The sequence below is a fragment of the Xenopus laevis genome, chromosome 6L, assembly GCF_017654675.1.
Source record: "Xenopus laevis strain J_2021 chromosome 6L, Xenopus_laevis_v10.1, whole genome shotgun sequence".
NCBI classification, from domain to species: Eukaryota; Metazoa; Chordata; class Amphibia; order Anura; family Pipidae; genus Xenopus; species Xenopus laevis.
The window spans coordinates 26,004,681-26,023,231 of record NC_054381.1 but is presented as its reverse complement, the minus strand read 5'-3'; the positions used below and the strand labels follow the sequence as shown (position 1 = coordinate 26,023,231).

The following is an 18,551-nucleotide window of genomic DNA, read 5'->3' as shown; positions in this document are numbered from 1 at the left end:
TAGCAGCACTGTTGTCTTTATGCATGGTTTATTGAAATAATTGCTACACAGAAGGATAATCACTAGTGATGTGTGGGTTGACCTGAAACCTGTGGTAATGTATGGGTGAATTCAAGTTCAAATTTTGCCAACCATTGCAGGTTAGATCATGGGTTGGGTTTGGGTCAGACTGGGGAAGTACAATCCTCCACTGCTCCCCAAGATTCCCTGTCTTGGAACTAGAGGAGCGCACAGAAGTAGTGTACAGGGCAAGAAGATGTGGGTACGTGTTGGGCGCATGTTCTACAATTGCAACATTATGCAGCTTAGGGTCGGGAGCGGGTTAAGGTTGTGCAGCTTAGGGTCAGGTGCGGGTTAAGGTTGTGCATCTTAGGGTCGGGTGCGGGCTAATGTTGTGCAGGTTAGGGTCAGGTGCAGTTTGAGTTTGGCTTTTCAAGAGGGAGTAAGTAAATATGATGCAGACCTCATCAGAGCTCATCCAGTTCACCGTGTCCTTCCAGACGCTGCCCTCGCGAGATGCTGGCAACTCCGCGCCGGTACATTTCTTTTGCAGCAAAGACTACCGCATTAATGGGCGCTGTTCCGGAAATTCATGCAAGGACACAATCCTTATCTTCAAAAGTGGCTTCATTAAACCACACACTGTAGTACAGAGTCTCTGAGGAAGTGCCGAGCAGTTCGGCAAGAAACGTGTAAGTCCACCACACCCACCGCATAAGAATTGTACCACAGTGTGTGTTTTAATGAAGTCACTTTTGAAGATAAGGATTGTGTCCTTGCCTGGATCTCCGGAACAGCGCCCATTAGTGATAAGAGGGTTCCTGGTATTTTGTCTTTACAAGTGCCCCTACAGGATCAAATTAATGTTGGTGCTGTGGTAATGTCAAAACAGCCTCTTTGGTTTAAAGCCTTGTGTGCAAGGGTGGCCAAACATGTCCAAGAATGCTTAGGAAATTTGGTTGACTTTAGCCATACTGTCAGAATGTTTTAGCATATATTGTGCTTCAGTGGCAGCTTCACTGACCATTCTCTCCAATTCTCTCCAATCCCATCACAGATGTCTGTTGGTCAATTGGTCAGATACACCGCACTGTATATCCAACATAAGAATCATGTGCCTTGGTAGATCTAAGAACAACATTCAATAGTAAAATCCAGGTCCTACTGTGACACATTCAGTTACATTGAGTAGGTGAAACAGCAGCCTGCCAGAAAGCAGTTCCATTTAAAAGTGGCTCTTTCTGAAAGCACATGACCAGGCAAAATGAACTGAGATGGAGCCTACACACCAATATTACAACTAAAAACACTTGCTGGTTCAGGAATGAAATTGTATATTGTAGAGGGAATTATATGCAGTGTAAACAGCGTAATTTAGAAATAAAACTACATCATAAAAATCATGATAGAATCCCTTTAAATCTAGCACTTAAGCTAATTGTACAACGAGTATACTGCTGTGCAACAGGCCGGGCTATTTTCAAATGTAAAGACCTATAGCTAGAGATCCTCGAGTTTTCGTGCCAAGCTTAACCCAAAGTGCTATTACTCACCGAAACTCAAGGGGCAAAAATAACTCGTTCAGCTGTAGTCTTACAGTGCCTTAACCTTCAATATCTCCCTGGTTACCTCTATGAGATGATTATTTTTCTCCTCTGCACAATGCACACAGGAAACTTAAAGGGATACTGTCATGGGAAAACATGTTTTTTTCAAAACGCATCAGTTAATAGTGCTACTCCAGCAGAATTCTGCACTGAAATCCAATTCTCAAAAGAGCAAACAGATTTTTTTATATTTTATATTTAGTTTTGAAATCTGACATGGGGCTAGACATATTGTCAGTTTCCCAGCTGCCCCCAGTCATGTGACTTGTGCCTGCATTTAAGGATGGAACAACTTTCTGGCAGGCTATTATCTCTCTTATTTAATGTAACTGAATGTGTCTCAGTGGGACTTGGCTTTTACTATTAAGTGTTGTTCTAAGATCAACTAGGGAGCTGTTATCTTGTGTTAGGGAGCTGCTATCTGGTTACCTTACCATTGTTTTTTGTTAGGCTGCTGGGGGTAAAAGGGAAGGGGGTGATATAACTCCAACTTGCAGTAAAGAGTGACTGAAGTTTATCAGAGCACAAGTCACATGACTGGGGGCAGCTGGGAAACTGACAATATGTCTAGCCCCGTGTCAGATTTCAAAATTGAATATAAAAAAATCTGTTTGCTTTTTTGAAAAATGGATTTCAGTGCAGAATTCTGCTGGAGTAGCACTATTATCTGATGCACTTTGAAAAAAAACATGTTTTCCCATGACAGTATCCCTTTAATAAGCTCATAAGGAAACAGGAAGATAAATGAAAGCTGAAATGGTTCATAATTTCTATTTCAAGTTTATGTACTGTTTGAGGGCATCTATGACCTTACTATATATACAATGCCACATCTTTGCAACAATTCTGTATTTACTTGAAATAACAGTCAACCCAGGAACGTCCAGTTTATATTGTCCTTGTATTGTGGTGCTACAACTTCCATTGCCCCCTGCTATCTATATCATCTAGAACTTTCATGTATTTTCCATTAAGATTTTTCAGCAACATAAAGTGTGTATGCCACTTGTGAAATGGCCTAGGTTCCAACTATGTGAGGCTGCGTTACCTAGTAAAATTACACATTGGCAGTTGCCCTTGGAGAAGGATGGGAGGATGATTAAGGGCAATTAGCAATTTCTCTACTGGCTCGTTTCAGCTGGTGCCAACTAGTGACCTCCATTGGCAATTACAGATTTAGAGCTTTATCAGTTTTCTCAACTATAATATCTGTATCCATGAACAAAGGGAGTTAAATGGAGAACATGAACCAAAAGGTTTGAGACATCCTGGTTTAATGCAGTGGAAGATCCAAATATTTATCAGGAAAGCAAATAAATCAATGTAATTCTCTTACCAGAAAGTCTTGATCATCTATTCCAAACCTCTCCCTCAGATTTCGGAAAACCATCGGACAATATTCTTTGAACTTGAAATGGCTTGGCATGTTCTCTCTGTAAAAGCAAAGGGAAGATAATGTAGAGACAACCAGGTCCAGGAATAAAGGTAGGCTGCCCTTCACCTAGAAAACACCCAATGGTTTCAAAACGGTAGAGCATATGAATTGCAAGTTGAGTATTTCAGAATACAAACATTAAAATGTATCCAGAAAATCAATGTGCTTTCTGGCTACCAGGTGTCAGTGAGAGGCAAGTCCTTCATTCAACAGAAAAAGTTGGAATGAATAATCCCAGTAGGAGGGTCCTATGCTGTTGCTTGGATGGGTTTGCCTGACCGTGTTTGCTTAGGTGTGCCACTAACATAACCGCCTGCTTTATACATGTTTGTAGCCAAAATTGTAAACTACATTGTGCTCAAGGACTGCACATTCCATTCAGCCATATGCTACTATAATAACAAAGAAACCTAACACAACATCATATTGTCTGAATGTGCCACAAGGAAATGCTTGCCCTATAATAAGGAGAACTTCATATAAACCATGTACAGTACTACTGCGGAACTGCAGGTACTTTAACACCAGAAAAGGAGTTTAAGGAGTTGTTCACCTTCCAAACACTTTTTTTTCAGTTCAATAGTTTTCAGATTGTTCCCCAGAAATAAAATACTTTTTTCAATGACTTTCCATTATTTATTTTTTACAGTTTTTTTTCAAAATCTATGTTTAAAGTTTAATGTTCCTGCCTCTAACCTTTGAGTCTTGAGTAATTCAGGTACAGATTCTAAACCGTTACAAGCTGCCTTTAAAGGGGTGGTTCACCTTTAAGGTAACTTCTGGTAAATTGCAGAATGACAAATTCTAAGCAACTTTTCAATTGGTCTTCATTATTTATTTTTTATAGTTTTATAGTTATTTGCCTTTATCTTCTGAGCTTTCAAATGGACGTCGCTGACCCCTACTAAAAAGCAAATGCTCTGTAAGGCTACAAATGTATTGTTATTGCTACTTTTTTTTATTACTCATCTTTCTATTCAGGCCTCTCCTATTCATTTTCCAGTCTCTTATTCAAATCAGTGCATGGTTGCTAGGGTAACTTGGTCCATAACTACCAAATTGCTTAGAATGCAAACTGGAGAGCGGCTGAATAAAAAGCTAAATAACTCAAAAACCTTAAATAAGGTACATCCCAATTGCTCGAACTGTTCTCACACACGGACCATTATAAATTCGGTCAAGTTAAACATTTTTTCCAGAGTATGGGAGGTTCCTCTGCATTCGAATCCCTCTGCTCCACTGAGACAGCTCCTAGACACATAATTTCTATAATTTATAAACTACTACGTCAACCTCACCAATTCACATCTCCATCCTACATAGCTCGCTGGTCTACAGACCTAGATTTCCAGTTCCAGGAAGAGACCTTAGCTAACTATATGATTAAATTATTTAAAAGCTCCAGATGTTGTAGACTACAAGAAACTAACTATAAAATAATCTCCAGATGGTACTTAACTCCTTTCAGACTTAAACGCATCTTTAAACACACGAGTGACAGCTGCTGGAGATGTGGAATTGAGGAGGGAACGTTGTTACACATTTTATGGTCCTGTCCACTTATCGCTCCATTTTGAAATACCATTAGACAAACCATGAACCATATCCTACATTTTGATACTCCTGACGATCCGGCATTTGTGTTGTTGTTCCATATGGATAAATCACTTCACACTTTCACCTTTACTATTGAAGCTCTCCTGTTGAACGCAGCTAAAATGCTGATCCCGCTAAAAATGGAAACAAACTGCCTCCCCCACATTACAAGACTGGTATAATAAGATAGAAGAACTACACAAATTTGAACAATTATCGTTATTTGATACTGATCAAAACCTCAGTTACAATACTAAATGGTATAGATGGATTTCATTTAAGGAGTTGGATTACTATAAACAATCACTCCCCTAGGAGTTTATCGTAGCCTCCTTTCATTGTCATGACCATTGTATAGCCTTGCGATTCACGTTTCTTACTTATTTCACTGCTGTTAACTCAACGCATTTTTTGATGGCTTCGCTTTATGACCCTATGTTTCCATTTATTACTGTAATGGCGATACCGATGTAACATGTATCTATCATACTGTATTTCCTTCCTCCTTCCTTGCCATATCCCCCCCTCTGTTTTATCCCCCTTTTTATGTGTGTATAAAATTCTCAATAAACAGTGATTTAAAAAAAAAAAAAAAAAAAGTACATCATACTTAAAAATATCTCAAAGGTGAACCACCCCATTAATGCAGAGTTCTGACTGATGCTGGCTCCCCTAAGCAGCCCACGGAGCAAACAGTTGAATGTCTGGGTTGCACAAGTAAGGTTTTTGGTTTTTTTCATCTATGCCCTGCCAAGTATTGATCAGCAATAGACCTCCCTGCCTGGACACAAAGTGGGTAATTTTTCCACAGGGCAGAAGTGGAAGAAGACTAAAGGACGCAAGAGCTTGATCCCCTAGCGCTCATCTAAAAAGCATTTGCACTTGGGGGACTGCTGCACTCTCCTTCTCATACCACATTTAAAATTCAAGTATGAGGAGAAGACCACAGTCTCAAGAGGAGTCATTCAGGTGCTCAAGTTAGGGGGGCCTACAAGCCTTCACCTTACCACCCCTCATAAATAGAATGACGGTCAATAGCACACAGTCACATACTTTATATGGGGCAGCTGCAGGCAACTATAGTTTTTGTAAATAGGCTAGTGTGTAGCCATGGGGGCAGCCGTTCAAGTTAAAAAAATGAGAAAAGGCAGATAACAGATATGCTCTGTAATAGAATACAATGAGATTCTGCATCTCGTATCTGCTATGTAAGCTGAGCTTTGAATGGCTGCCCCCACGGCTACACAACTTGTTTATATAAACTATAGTAGTGTTTCTAAAGCAAACATGCCAGTTGTTCAAGTGCAGGGAAACCTTACATTATATTTCAATTACTATAAAACACTTGATTTTTTTTGGTGTTACTTTTCCTTTAAGTTGAGGGATTCAGTACTCTTCTTTGCTCCTTGCTCTAAATTTGCACTCTGGTGTAAGGTGCAGAGCACAAAGGTATGAACAATGTGCAGAGGCACAAGTGGTAAGTGAATAGGTTCCAAGGGGCACAACTTTGCACCTTTTAGTGCTCCAGCCCTCAGGCACCTGCTCACCCTAAGGGTAAGGCCACACTGGGCGTTTTGGGGAGATTTGGTCGCCTGGCGACTAATCGCCTCGTCTTTGCGGCGACCAATCTCCCCAAGCGCATTCCCTGACTCTGCGCCGGCTAAAATGAAAAAACCCCAGCGCTGATCACATGCTGCAATTTGTTTTCTGAAGTCGCCCGAAGCGGACAAATCTCCCCAAAACGCCCAGTGTGGCCTTACCCTAAAGGACACTGACAGATACTCCCCACTTTCTGTATTTGAGTTCCAGTGTATTTATGAATAGTGCCTCCAGTCAGCTGAATGTTAATGATTATTGCTTTGAAGTCAGACACATTAAAAACCATTCATATTTAATGATAGAGCAATTTAAAGATGAGTATACAGGAATTCAAAGAGAATATTTGAACATTTGGATGCCTCAGTAAAATGCAGTCCAAGTCCTGATTATGATAAAGTGCACTATAACAATGCACAAATTAACAAGCACTGCCAAAGTAGGTTAGAAGGAGCAGGGAGTTCTACTTTGGTAAACGACTACTGCACTGATCTATCAAAAAAGTATATTTCTATGTACAGTCTGTTACAGGGAGGTGGAATACAGCAGATAAACAAGTACATTTTGACTATTCCAATGTTTAACAGCTCTCATTACAAATAATCTAAAATCCAAGAATTTCCAGTGCATTAAACTGTAATATTAATGTAACTATAATTATTTGTTACACAGGGCTAATTGTGCTTATATTGAATTTCTAAGTCAAAGAGATGCAATAAAACCAAGCAAACAAGCTACACCATACAACTCCTCCCACAGCATACCTCTCAGAAACAAGATTTTCAGGTCTCCTAAAAAAGCTGATTTCCCCAAAAGAATCCAATTCTCAGCACAAAGATCAAATTAAAAAATGAAAGTGACATTGGGGAAAATGGAATTTCTTGTAGCATTGGGGAGCAGCACCAAATTGTTGAAAATGACCCCCCATTGCCTTGCTGGGCTTCTTGCAAAGGCCCCCCGCCGTGCGCCAGACTACTGGGGATTATGTGTACAGGAGTAGGTGTCCCCTTACATTGCGGCTGCGTGACATGCTACCCCCAAAATTTTAATCCTTTCTTTTCTTGTTGGGATAAATATTTTTATAATACCTGTCTGTATTTGTTTTGTTTAGGACAGCAAAGTTGCCAGTGATTGTAAATTGACGAAAAAAAAATCAAGAAAGTAAGTAATTCAGCTTCTTATTCTTTAAAATATGCCATGACAGGGAACTGATCTTGTTCCCCTCAAGGGCACGTCCACCCAAAAAGGTTTTGAAAGTGGTATCTGTTGAACTGACTTCTGTGACATTGCTTCAAGAGTCAGAACCAGAGAACAGAAAGGGACAGGTACTGCTTTAAATAGCAATGACATATGTAACTGTAAAATATATACAGGTATAGGATCCATAATCTGGAAACCCGTTAACCATCTCTCATAGAGCTCATTTTAAGCAATAATTATAATTTTTAAAATTGATTTCCTTATCCTCTGTAATAATAATACAGTACTGGATCCCAACTAAAATATAATGAATCCTTACAGGAGACAAAACATTCCTATTAGATTTTATAATTTGTTTTAGCAGATTTAAGATATGGTGATCCAAATTAAGGAAACATCCCCTATCCAGAAAACCCCAGGTCCTGAGCAATCTGGAAAACTGATTCTATACCTGTAATTGAAAGTTGAGATACGAGAATTACATTTGATTTCATTATAGAAATAAAGTGTCTTTTAAAAGACAGAATAACATCATTACTTACAAGTCAAAAAGGAATTGTTCTTTATTGGCAGATAAACAAAACGGAAGAATATAGGATATACAATATTTTACAAGGGGAAAAGTCCATTATTTGCACCCCTTAAGTGCTTCTGTGCTTGTGCACCTCTACAAGAACAAAAATAGGTCAACCTTAAACTGCCTACAAAACCCTTCCTGAAAGCAGTGCATATATCTCCGGATGACAATACAGGGATTACAGAAACAACTGCACTCTGACATATTCTTCTGTCAGACAGAAAGCTGTATTTTGACATTTATGTTATAAATATCTGGTTGTAATTAATATTCGTTTTACTGTGACTCACCGCAGACCTAGAATAACTAGAGACGCCAGACACATGGTGCTCTGCTCTTCAATTTACTTCTGAACAATGAATATGGTTTTATAGCACATTGACCCTCTCCTTCCCTTATGATTATTAATATTGTTTTGAATGTGATTTAGTTGTAGAAACACATTTACTTTACAGCGCTGCGAAATATGCTGGCGCTATATAAATAAATGTTAATAATAATAATAATAATACTGTACATAATGGCATCTAAGGATTATTCAGGCAAGAGAATCTGAATTGCAAATGATGCAGTTACTATACAGAATCTTGCTTCCGTCTAACTGCAAAGAAATATAAAGGGGCTTTTGAACTGTATGTACAGGTAAGGGATCTATTAGCCAGAATGATTGGTTTATTGTGTTTTCATATGGCTTTTCTGTAATATGGAGCCCAATTCTAAAAAAGAAAAAAATGTAAACACTCAAAAAAGCATGGGGTTGTTTTCCCATAAACATAGATTTATGATCGCTCTGTAACATCATGGTATAGCTATGGGATCTGTTATCAAAAAACATCAAGCATTGCCAAATGTCATGGTTTCCTATATGATTTCCTCTTTGTTCTGTAATAATAAAACAGTACCTTGTACTTGATGGTAACTAAGCTGCTAAACCTATAATGATGGCAGAACAATCATACAGGGTTTTAAAAAAATATTTAAATATCTTTAAGTAGCCTTAAAGGGATCCTGTCATCAGAAAACATGTTTTTTCCAAAACACATCAGTTAATAGTGCTACTCCAGCAGACTTCTGCACTGAAATCCATTTCTCAAAATTCTTTTTTATATTCAATTTTGAAATCTGACATGGGGCTAGACATTTTGTCAATTTCCCAGCTGCCCCTGGTCATGTGACTTGTGCCTGCACTTTAGGAGAGAAATGCTTTCTGGCAGGCTGCTGTTTTTCATTCTCAATGTAACTGAATGTGTCTCAGCGGGACATGGGTTTTTACTATTGTTCTTTTGTTTGGCTGCTGGGGGGAAAGGGAGGGGGGTGATATCACTTTCATCATGCTTATGATTAAGGGCAGCTGAGCCCGAAACGCGTCAAGCAGCGTGTGTTTTAACATGGTCGAATAAAGATGATGTTTTTTAATTGACGAGCTGGTGTGCGGAATTTACCTTCCTTTTCGTTTCTGTCTGTTTATGGCGTGGGACGCCGAAGTTCCTGCACCCGGACTTGTACAACAATTTGCCGGCTTTTGAAAACTACAGAATCTGCGGTGAGTCGGAGCGGTTAATATATTTCCCTCGTTTGTTATGAACGGTGATATCACTTTAACTTGCAGTACAGCAGTAAAGAGTGATTGAAGTTTATCAGAGCAAAAGTCACATGACTTGGGGCAGCTGGGAAATTGACAATATGTCTAGCTCCATGTCAGATTTCAAAATTGAATATAAAAAAATCTGTTTGGTCTTTGAGAAATGGATTTCAGTGCAGAATTCTGCTGGAGCACTATTAACTGATTCATTTTGAAAAAAAAAATTTTTTCATGACAGTATCCCTTTAAGGTATGGAGCTCTGCATTACATAGTTAAATCGGGTTGAAAAAAAACCAAATTCCATCAAGTTCAACCCCTCCAAACGAAACCAAGCATCCATATACACATCCCTCCCTACCCACTTTATGGGTAAAAAGGTCCCCTGCTATTTGTCTATAATGTCCTCTAATGTAAGTGTAATCATGTCCCCTATCAAGCGTATTTTTTCCAGAGAAAACAACCCCAACCTTGACAGTCTCCCCTCATAATTTAAGTCTTCCATCCCTCTAACCAGTTTAGTTGCACTTAGTCTTTGTACTCTCTCCAGCTCATTTATATCCCTCTTAAGGACTGGAGTCCAAAACTGCACTGCATACTCCAGATGAGGCCTTACCAGGGACCTATAAAGAGGCATCATTTTGTTTTCATTCCTTGAGTTAGTGCCCTTTTTTATGCAAGACAGGACTTTATTTGCTTTAGTGGCCACATAATGACACTGCCCAGAATTAGACAAATTGTTATGCACAAAAAAACCCTAGATCCTTTTCAGTTAAGGAAACTCCCAACATACTGCCATTTAGTGAATAACTTGCATGTATTTTATTTTTGCCAAAGTGCTTAACTGTGCATTTATCAACACTGAACCTTTTTTCCAGTCTGCTGTCTAGTTTTCCAATTTAGTCAAATCACTCTGCAAAGTGGCAGCGTCCTGCATGGAACTTATAGTTCTGCACAATTTTGTATCATCAGCAAAAATAGAAACAGTACTTTCAATGTCTAGTTGTATTACTAGAATTGGGACTATTAAGAAGGAAACCTTCATTAACTGGTTCCTCATTTGTGTAGACAGTTCAGAATCTCTGCTTTTTTTCTGTTCTCATCAACCAGCTGCCCCCCTCTGATATTAAGGGCCCCCTTCTTGCTTATGGGGGTTATGTAATAAAAGGCACTAAGTTGCCCAGGAGCAGTAACCCATAGCAACCAATCAGATGTTTGCTTTTAAACAGGTGACCAGTACATTTGACCTGATTGGTTGCTATGAGATACTGCTCCTGGGCAAACTTAGTGCCTTTTATTAAATTACTCCCATATAGTTTATGTGAATAGTAACCGATATGCAATTGAGGAACAATCTTGGCTACCATCTAGAGTTATGGGGCCCCATACTAGTTAGTGGAGCCCATCCTCTATGGGGCCATCTGGGGCCTGCCAAAAAGTAGAATGTGCTCAAATAATAAAAAAAATCCCACAAATGCATTGCCAAGTCTCTGATCCACCCCAGTCATGTTAAATATACTAAAACACTGTCACCAATCCATCTAAACTCTACCCACTCTCCCGTAAGCCACACCCCATAATCACACGTCTCTAGGGACCTCCTTTACCAAGGGCCCGACTACAGCACCCCTGATGGCACTGCCTAAACATACTGGTGTGATATGAATAAAAACATGCTCTTTAGATATTTAGCAGACTGCTCATTTGGTTTTAATAAAAGGTCCACTGTCCCGAAGGGAGATAAAGCATATTTTTTTCATTTCAGTCCTTAATATAAAACATATTTAATATAATTAAGGCCCCCCTTTACATTTCCAGTGACTCTTTAAGAAGAAACAGTTTTTAGCTGGATACTACCTTTCTTTTCTTTTTCATGGGACACCAGCCGCTAAAACTGCTAATTCAAGTCCTTGATATTGCACCTAAGGTGACAATTACATTCAGCTGGCATTATTACCATTATGAAACTGCAGAGGCATGGTGACAAATAATTATACTCTCATTGGCAGGAAACCGCTGTATAAAGTAACTACTTGGACATTAAAATGGAAAATGTAATACAAACCAATAGTATGACAAAATAAAGCTTAAATGTTGGGAAAGAAAATTCATGTTCCATGTTAGGATAGGTTGAATGAACAAGAGATTTAAAGTAAAAAAAAAAAAAAGCTGGGGAGGGGAATTAACATACAGCAAGCCCTGTGATCTGGGCCCTCCCGTATGGTAGCTTAACTGAAGAGAAGGAAGACAGGAATGAAAGAAAGAAAGAAATATATATATATATATATATATATATATATATATATATATATATATATATATATATATATATAAAATACAAGAGTCCTCTGCACTCAACCCATTATCAATATATTAAAGACAGAGACATTTTGTGCATACTGCTACTAAAAAATGCCTTACCCTTTAAACAAAACAGGGGTTGTTTGTCCATATATTGCAATATATTTAAGATGGCCAAATAAGTCAAAGTCATCCTATATCTGGCCAGTCCTATGCTCAGTTTTCATCTGATTCATTAAGAATTTAATTGCTTAATTATACATTTTACAAAGGGACTAAGTTTAACCTGCAACTTACTTGCTGCTTTCAAAGTAAACCTCCATACTTGGCTGCCCTTTTATTAGACACCAGTGGGATCACCTGACTATAGCTGGGAAGGGTGGGAGCTACAACATGGAGCTGGTCACTGCTCCTGTATAACTATAACAAACATTTTTATTTTGTGGTCACAGCCTCATTGCACCCCCACCTAATGGTTTTAGAAATTAGTGGTGAGCACAACTTCCCCTTGTTTATATATATATATATATATATATATATATATATATATGTATATGTATATGTATATATATATATATATATATATATATATATATATATATATATATATATATATATTATAGCAACACCAAATTTGTTGGATTAGCTAGTTAAGCCTTGAACTTCATATGCAGTGTCCAATCATGAGAAAAGGTATTTAAGGAGGCCAAGTTGTGCTTCTGTTTGACTCAGAATGACACCATGGGATCCTTAAAGCAACTCTCAAAAGATCTGAAAACAAAGATGGTTAAGTATAATGGTTTAGGGGAAGGCTACAAAAAGCTATCTCAAAGGTTTGAACCATCAGTTTCAACTGTAAGGAATATAATCAGGAAATGGATTGCTGTAAAACCCAGGTCTGGCAGGCCAAGAAAAATACAGGAGCGGCATATGCGGAGGATTGTGAGAATGGTTACAGACAACCCAAAGATCACCTCCAAAGACCTGCAAGAACATTTTGCTGCAGATGGTGTATCTGAACATTGTTCTACAATTCAGTGCAATTTACACAAAGAACATCTGTATGGCAGGGTCATGAGAAAGAAGCCCTTTCTGCACTCACGCCACAAACAGAGTCGCTTGTTGTATGCAAAAGCTCATTTAGACAAGCCACATTAATTTCGGAACAAAATTGGACTGACGAGACAAAAGTTTAGTTTTTTGGTCATAACAAAAAGCGCTTTGCATGGCGGAAGAAGAACACTGCATTCCAAGAAAAACACCTGCTACCTACTGTCAAATTTTGTGGAGGTTCCATCATGCTATGGGGCTGTGTGGCTAGTTCACGGACTGAGGCCCTTGTTAAAGGCGAGGGTCGGATACATGGGGATATAATAGCAACGAAAAAGGAAAAAGATGATCACATGAAAGAAGGGGTGAACGAACAAGAGAAGGGAAGGGGGAAAAGAAGCCTCAGATGAACAAAAAGAAGAAACAATGAATGAGCAGACAGACAAGTAAACTGGAATGAAAAGTTTGACAGATAGAGAAACCAACAAGGGCTGGTCATTACAGTGTCACCTACTTGTTAAAAAGGTGATTGTCCACCTTGATTTTAGAATAGGCTTTGAAGTCATCTGGCATCAACATGATGGGTATCTGGACATGGCTGAGTTCATTTATCTGTGGGAAGAGAGACACAAAAAAATTAAAAAATTGTATTAATCAAATGTGAAAGAATAAGCGACTATAATTCAGAGCCAAGCTGGTACTTGGGTTCCTATGTAACCTTTATATCAAGATATCTAACAGCTTTAAAATTACGGTTTAGTTGCCTTTTTATTACTCTGGTATCTCGCACGACTCTGCTTTCTATTGGGACATATATAGATGGAGCGGACTTTGTTGATATTGTTAATACAAATAGAATACATGGGCGTTGGGGTGTGCATCCCAGATGTTTCTAAACAGTCTGCTCTAATCGCACTTATGGTGAAGTAATTTTTCAGAATCTGTTTATTGACTGTAAGCTGGTCATTGCATTGTTCCTTCTCTTCTGGGCACTGAGCCACTTCATTAGGCTTATTTACTAACATAGGTTAGAGAACTTGTCAGTTGCAACGACTATGACTAAGGTTATTGCATCAGAATTACAGACCATAGAAAGTAGGCAATGAATAAAAAATAGAAAGCTAAAGAGTCAAGGGCATTTCTGTCACCCAGGGGGATAGAGCATCGTATTAAGAGCCATACAACATGTTTATAGTAAATGGGTACAATTAATCTCACTATTTCCGCTTTTCTTCTGCAAGTGTTTCACAGCTTTCTAATGTTTTACAACCTGTTTCCATGAACCTACATGGCAATGGGTTTTTTCTAAGCCACTTTTTGGTTTTAGTTGACTGTAATAGGCAAAGTAAGGAACTAGAGTCCTTAGTGGAAAAGGTCTCTTGCATGATTCAGTATAGCAGCACTGTGATATCCATAAGAGTTAATAGACAGTTCAACAGTGGGACAGAAGGTGACCTAGAGGGCTACAAGAGAACATGAGAACCGTCTCTGCTAAAGACAGCATCAAACTGGCAAGTTTCCATCAACTAATCAGCATTATTTCCTTTTCCTCTGTCAAATGAATATAGTACCTTGCCCTGAACATTCTGGATAACAGGTCTCATGCCAGTACTACTGCACTTTTTACCTGTATCTGTACAGTACAATCCTTGTTTGGATCTCATAACAATTTAAACAAAAACTAGAGGTATAATGGGTATGGTATGGGTCAAAATGATAATCTATTCGATTTAAGGGGTATATTTATGAAAGAGTGAAGTTAGAGATCACGACAATCCTCTAGAGTGAAATTCTACCACTCTCTATTCATTTCTATGGGATTTTTAAAGAAGTACTTACCAATGGGTGAAAGTGAAAGTTCACTAAATACGCCTTTCGAAATCCCATAGAAATGAATGGAGAGTGTCGGAATTTCACTCTAGCAGATTGTGGCGATCTCTAACTTCACTCTTTGATAAATATACCTCTTAGAATCTCTGGAATGAACACAATTCCCCTCACCCTTGTTACTTTTGCTGCCTGGAGCTGTAGTTGCACAGTAAATTCCAAATATTCTTTATTAATTTTCAGAAAGAAAAATAAAGCAAGTTGGGTATACAGCATACTTTCATACATCATACACATTTCTTTATGCATTACCGAGTACACCGTTGGGGAAGGGAGTGTTGTTAGTAAGGATAAGGATCCGGGTACAGGGGTAGAGAGAAAAGGGGTGGTGAAAAGACACTTGCTTCACTTAAACCAAGATGTAGTTGCACAGTAAATGGGGCTTAGTGAACTGTGCTTAGCGATGTCATCAATTAAAATAGGTGCTTAGTGATGTCATTTGTTTCACATGACTCACTATTGATGTACCGCCTGTTGTAAAATATGAGACCATAAGAAGTCACTGTGATGTTCTCATGAACTGTACGGTTACTTTATTTAATGTATATAGAAGGATGCACTGGAATGTACATGGTAATAAACTAAATGTAATCAGTGAATATGTTAACCTGGGCATACTCTATAATGCACCTGTATGGGATTTGTTTATCTTGCTACCTATCTTTGCATTGCTGTCTTGTTGCATATGTAGACCAATGTCTTGTGCTGTATGAAGACTGTCAAAGCAAACAAAGACCTATTCTGGTTGGGGAGGTTACAAATTCAGGATATTGCTATGGACATAACCAGGAAAGATGAAAACATTTTGGTGGCAATCATGGTCTAGTACATTGAGCATTAAAAATGTATTTTCATGTCTCACATGCACAAGTTCTACAATCAGTCTTATTTTATATAAACTGCAGCTTTGATTCGGGTGACAGAAGCTGAGATAACAATACTGGATGCCGTTTTTATCTATATCAAGGAAATCACTTGCAGTCTGTAAGAAGCTCTACTGCAAGATTAAATTATCAAATGTTTTAAATGTGGAGTGATCTGGGCAAAAAACAATTACTTAAACTACTTCCCTTGCACTCCATATAATGAATCAACCAGATTAAATCAGATTAGATTAGAGTGGGATCCGGCCTTGCAGACTAAAACAGTGGCATAACTGGACATTACTGGGCCCCGCAGCAAATAATTTTTCAGTCCTCCAAGTGTATAGAGGTTGACCTGTTTTACAAATATTTATTGTAACTGTATATGAATTGGGGCCTCATGGGGCCCCTATGCCTCCTGGGCCCCCCTGTCTGCTTCTTCTGTAGTTACACCCCTGTATAAAAATACAGCAAGAAGCCGCAAAATGGTTAAATCCGAATATGGGTTTTTATGAAGTTCAGTAGATTTTTGGTCTTTGCTAAATCATATAAAGTAAAATGTAAGTATAAATGATAAATAAACTGCCGAAGCAATAATAATAGCCTCTGAATGTCTTCTTTCCCCTGGCATGAAAATGAAATCCCTGCATAAAAAAAACCTATGCTGCTGCATGATACAATGGTCGAACACGAACGGAAATACAAAGTGGCACAATTTGTAGTAATTAAAAAAATTTAAGAAAGAGATCTGTTCTTTGAACAAAAGATAGTGGTGCCAGCAGGGGAAGTCTCTTCTATTTGTGCCAGAAGTTCTCAGATCTAGAATAACAAAACAAAGGCCCTAGATTATTCCATTATTCCCTGCTGGCTGGCTGGCTTTGAAACACAGCAGGCATTAGAGGCATCGGCCACACCACTTTTTCCACTAAACAGACTCTGTGGAATATATATGGAGCAGACCTGTTTCCCCAAGGACACTGTGTGATGTACAGGTATGGGATCTGTTATCCAGAAAGCTCTAAATTATGGAAAGGCCATCTCCCATAGACTCCATTTTTTCCAAGTAATCCAATTTTTTAAAAACGATTTCCTTTTTCTCTGTAATAATAAAACAGTAGCTTGTACTTGGTCCAAACTAAGATAACATTAATCCCTATTGGAAGCAAAACCAGCCTATTGGGTTTATTTAATGTTTACATGATTTTATAGTAGAATTAAGGTATGAAGATCCAAATTATGGAAAGATCCATTATCCGGAAAACCCCAGGTCCCGAGCATTCTGGATAACAGGTCCCATACCTGTATCTTTTATACATATTCAAAGAAAAGATGGCCATACCTATCCTAGTTGTATCTTTCACTAACAAGTTCCATGCAGTACAATAGTGTATTTAGCCTTCAAGCATGCAAGATAAGTCCTGCACTGGATGGTTAACAGCAAAAAAGTAGGTATAGCGGGAAGGACTAGCAGATACAAGGCCTCTATACTGCAAATATGCATCTTCTTAAATGAAATATTAAAATATTAAAGCATAACTATTTTCCATTTCCATTCATTTCCTCCACATTTTCGTAGAGTTATTAAAGGCTCATCTTGAAGGTCTTATGTGTTTTGGGCTCTTAAAACCATAGGCGTAAGAGCACAACAACCCCATCGGGAATAATTAAAACGGACTGCTAACAACCTAAACCCCATACAAGTGTGCATTGTTAACAATATCAAGGAAAGGGGGTAATGACATTCTTACATGGCTACAACTACCCCTTAATTAAAGAAACATGACCACCTGAAAACGGCATAACAAGGAAAATTACCCATGTTAACACCAACTAGGGCAAATTTCCCCACCATTTGAAATACAAGTTACAGAGTGATGGCTGCTTGAAATACCTTTGCAGGAGCACATAGAGATTACCATACCTCCCAACATTTAAATAGAAAGCGTGAATGGCGGAGAACTTTTTTGACCACGTCCATTTTTATGGTCACCCCCCCTAATTACATGTCCATTTTACAATATTTGACAGGTTATTAAAGTTTGAACACATTTGTGTAGTTTTTATGTGTTATTATAGTTTTGCTAATAAAGATGAATTGCCCTTTAAACGGAAAGTCAGTTTCCCAAGAGACTTGTTACAAAAGTATCTAAGTATTACTATTCTGAGCTCTGCCAAAAGCTAATTAAGTTATAAATTTTGTATCTTTTTCTGGCTGTTCAGTGCAGGTGATCAAATAAAAAGTCATGTAATTTCAACAAACCCAGGACTGTGGGTTGAGCTGTCAAAATCATGACTGATACAGCGGGACAAAAACGGGACAGTGTATGGGTTACTGCCACTGCAGGCAATGTGTGGGCAATTTTTGGAGATTTGGAAATGCCCCCAAGTTTCTAAAAATGTACCACTGAAATTGCAACCTTGTGCCATTGCACCTAAAGGATGATCAACCAGGAATTCTGGGACTTACACACCTGTATTAAATATAAGCCTAATCAGTTTGGCTTATGGTAAATAGGTGCATTGACATCTCGGCCTGTTGTTTTTAAATATAAAATACCTGACTTGAGAAGCAGCCAGCAGATTTCTGGGGAAGAACCAGGACTGTATTTAGTTGTTTAGGCTCCAGCAAAAGAGAGGGGTACAACCAACTCCCCTCAGCTCCCCTCAGCTGGATTTAACTGCAAGCGTCTGGTGGTGGGTTCAAGATAGTGGGTTTTTTTCTATGTAGTACCCAAAGGCCACCTGCCATGGGTGCCTCTATATAAATTTGAATATAGAAAAACTGTGTGCAGGAGAAATATGGTAAATATGCATATGGTAAATTAGCCTTCTAATCTTTGTCCTTTGGCCTGTGTAGAC

The 18,551-nt window shown here is 38.5% G+C and overlaps 1 protein-coding gene across 2 annotated transcripts in view; it reads right to left on the bottom strand.

Moving 5' to 3' along the window:
• The window catches only part of pip4k2a.L (phosphatidylinositol-5-phosphate 4-kinase, type II, alpha L homeolog), a 90,750-nt gene that overhangs the window by 19,830 nt on the left and 52,369 nt on the right, over positions 1–18,551 (bottom strand). For both annotated transcript variants that reach the window (XM_018267276.2, XM_018267277.2), the window contains exons 3-4: positions 13,457–13,554; positions 2,944–3,040 (exon numbers count right to left, since the gene is read on the bottom strand). In XM_018267276.2, coding sequence (XP_018122765.1) covers positions 2,944–3,040; positions 13,457–13,554 — 195 coding nt within the window. The remainder of the gene's footprint in view (positions 1–2,943; positions 3,041–13,456; positions 13,555–18,551) is intronic.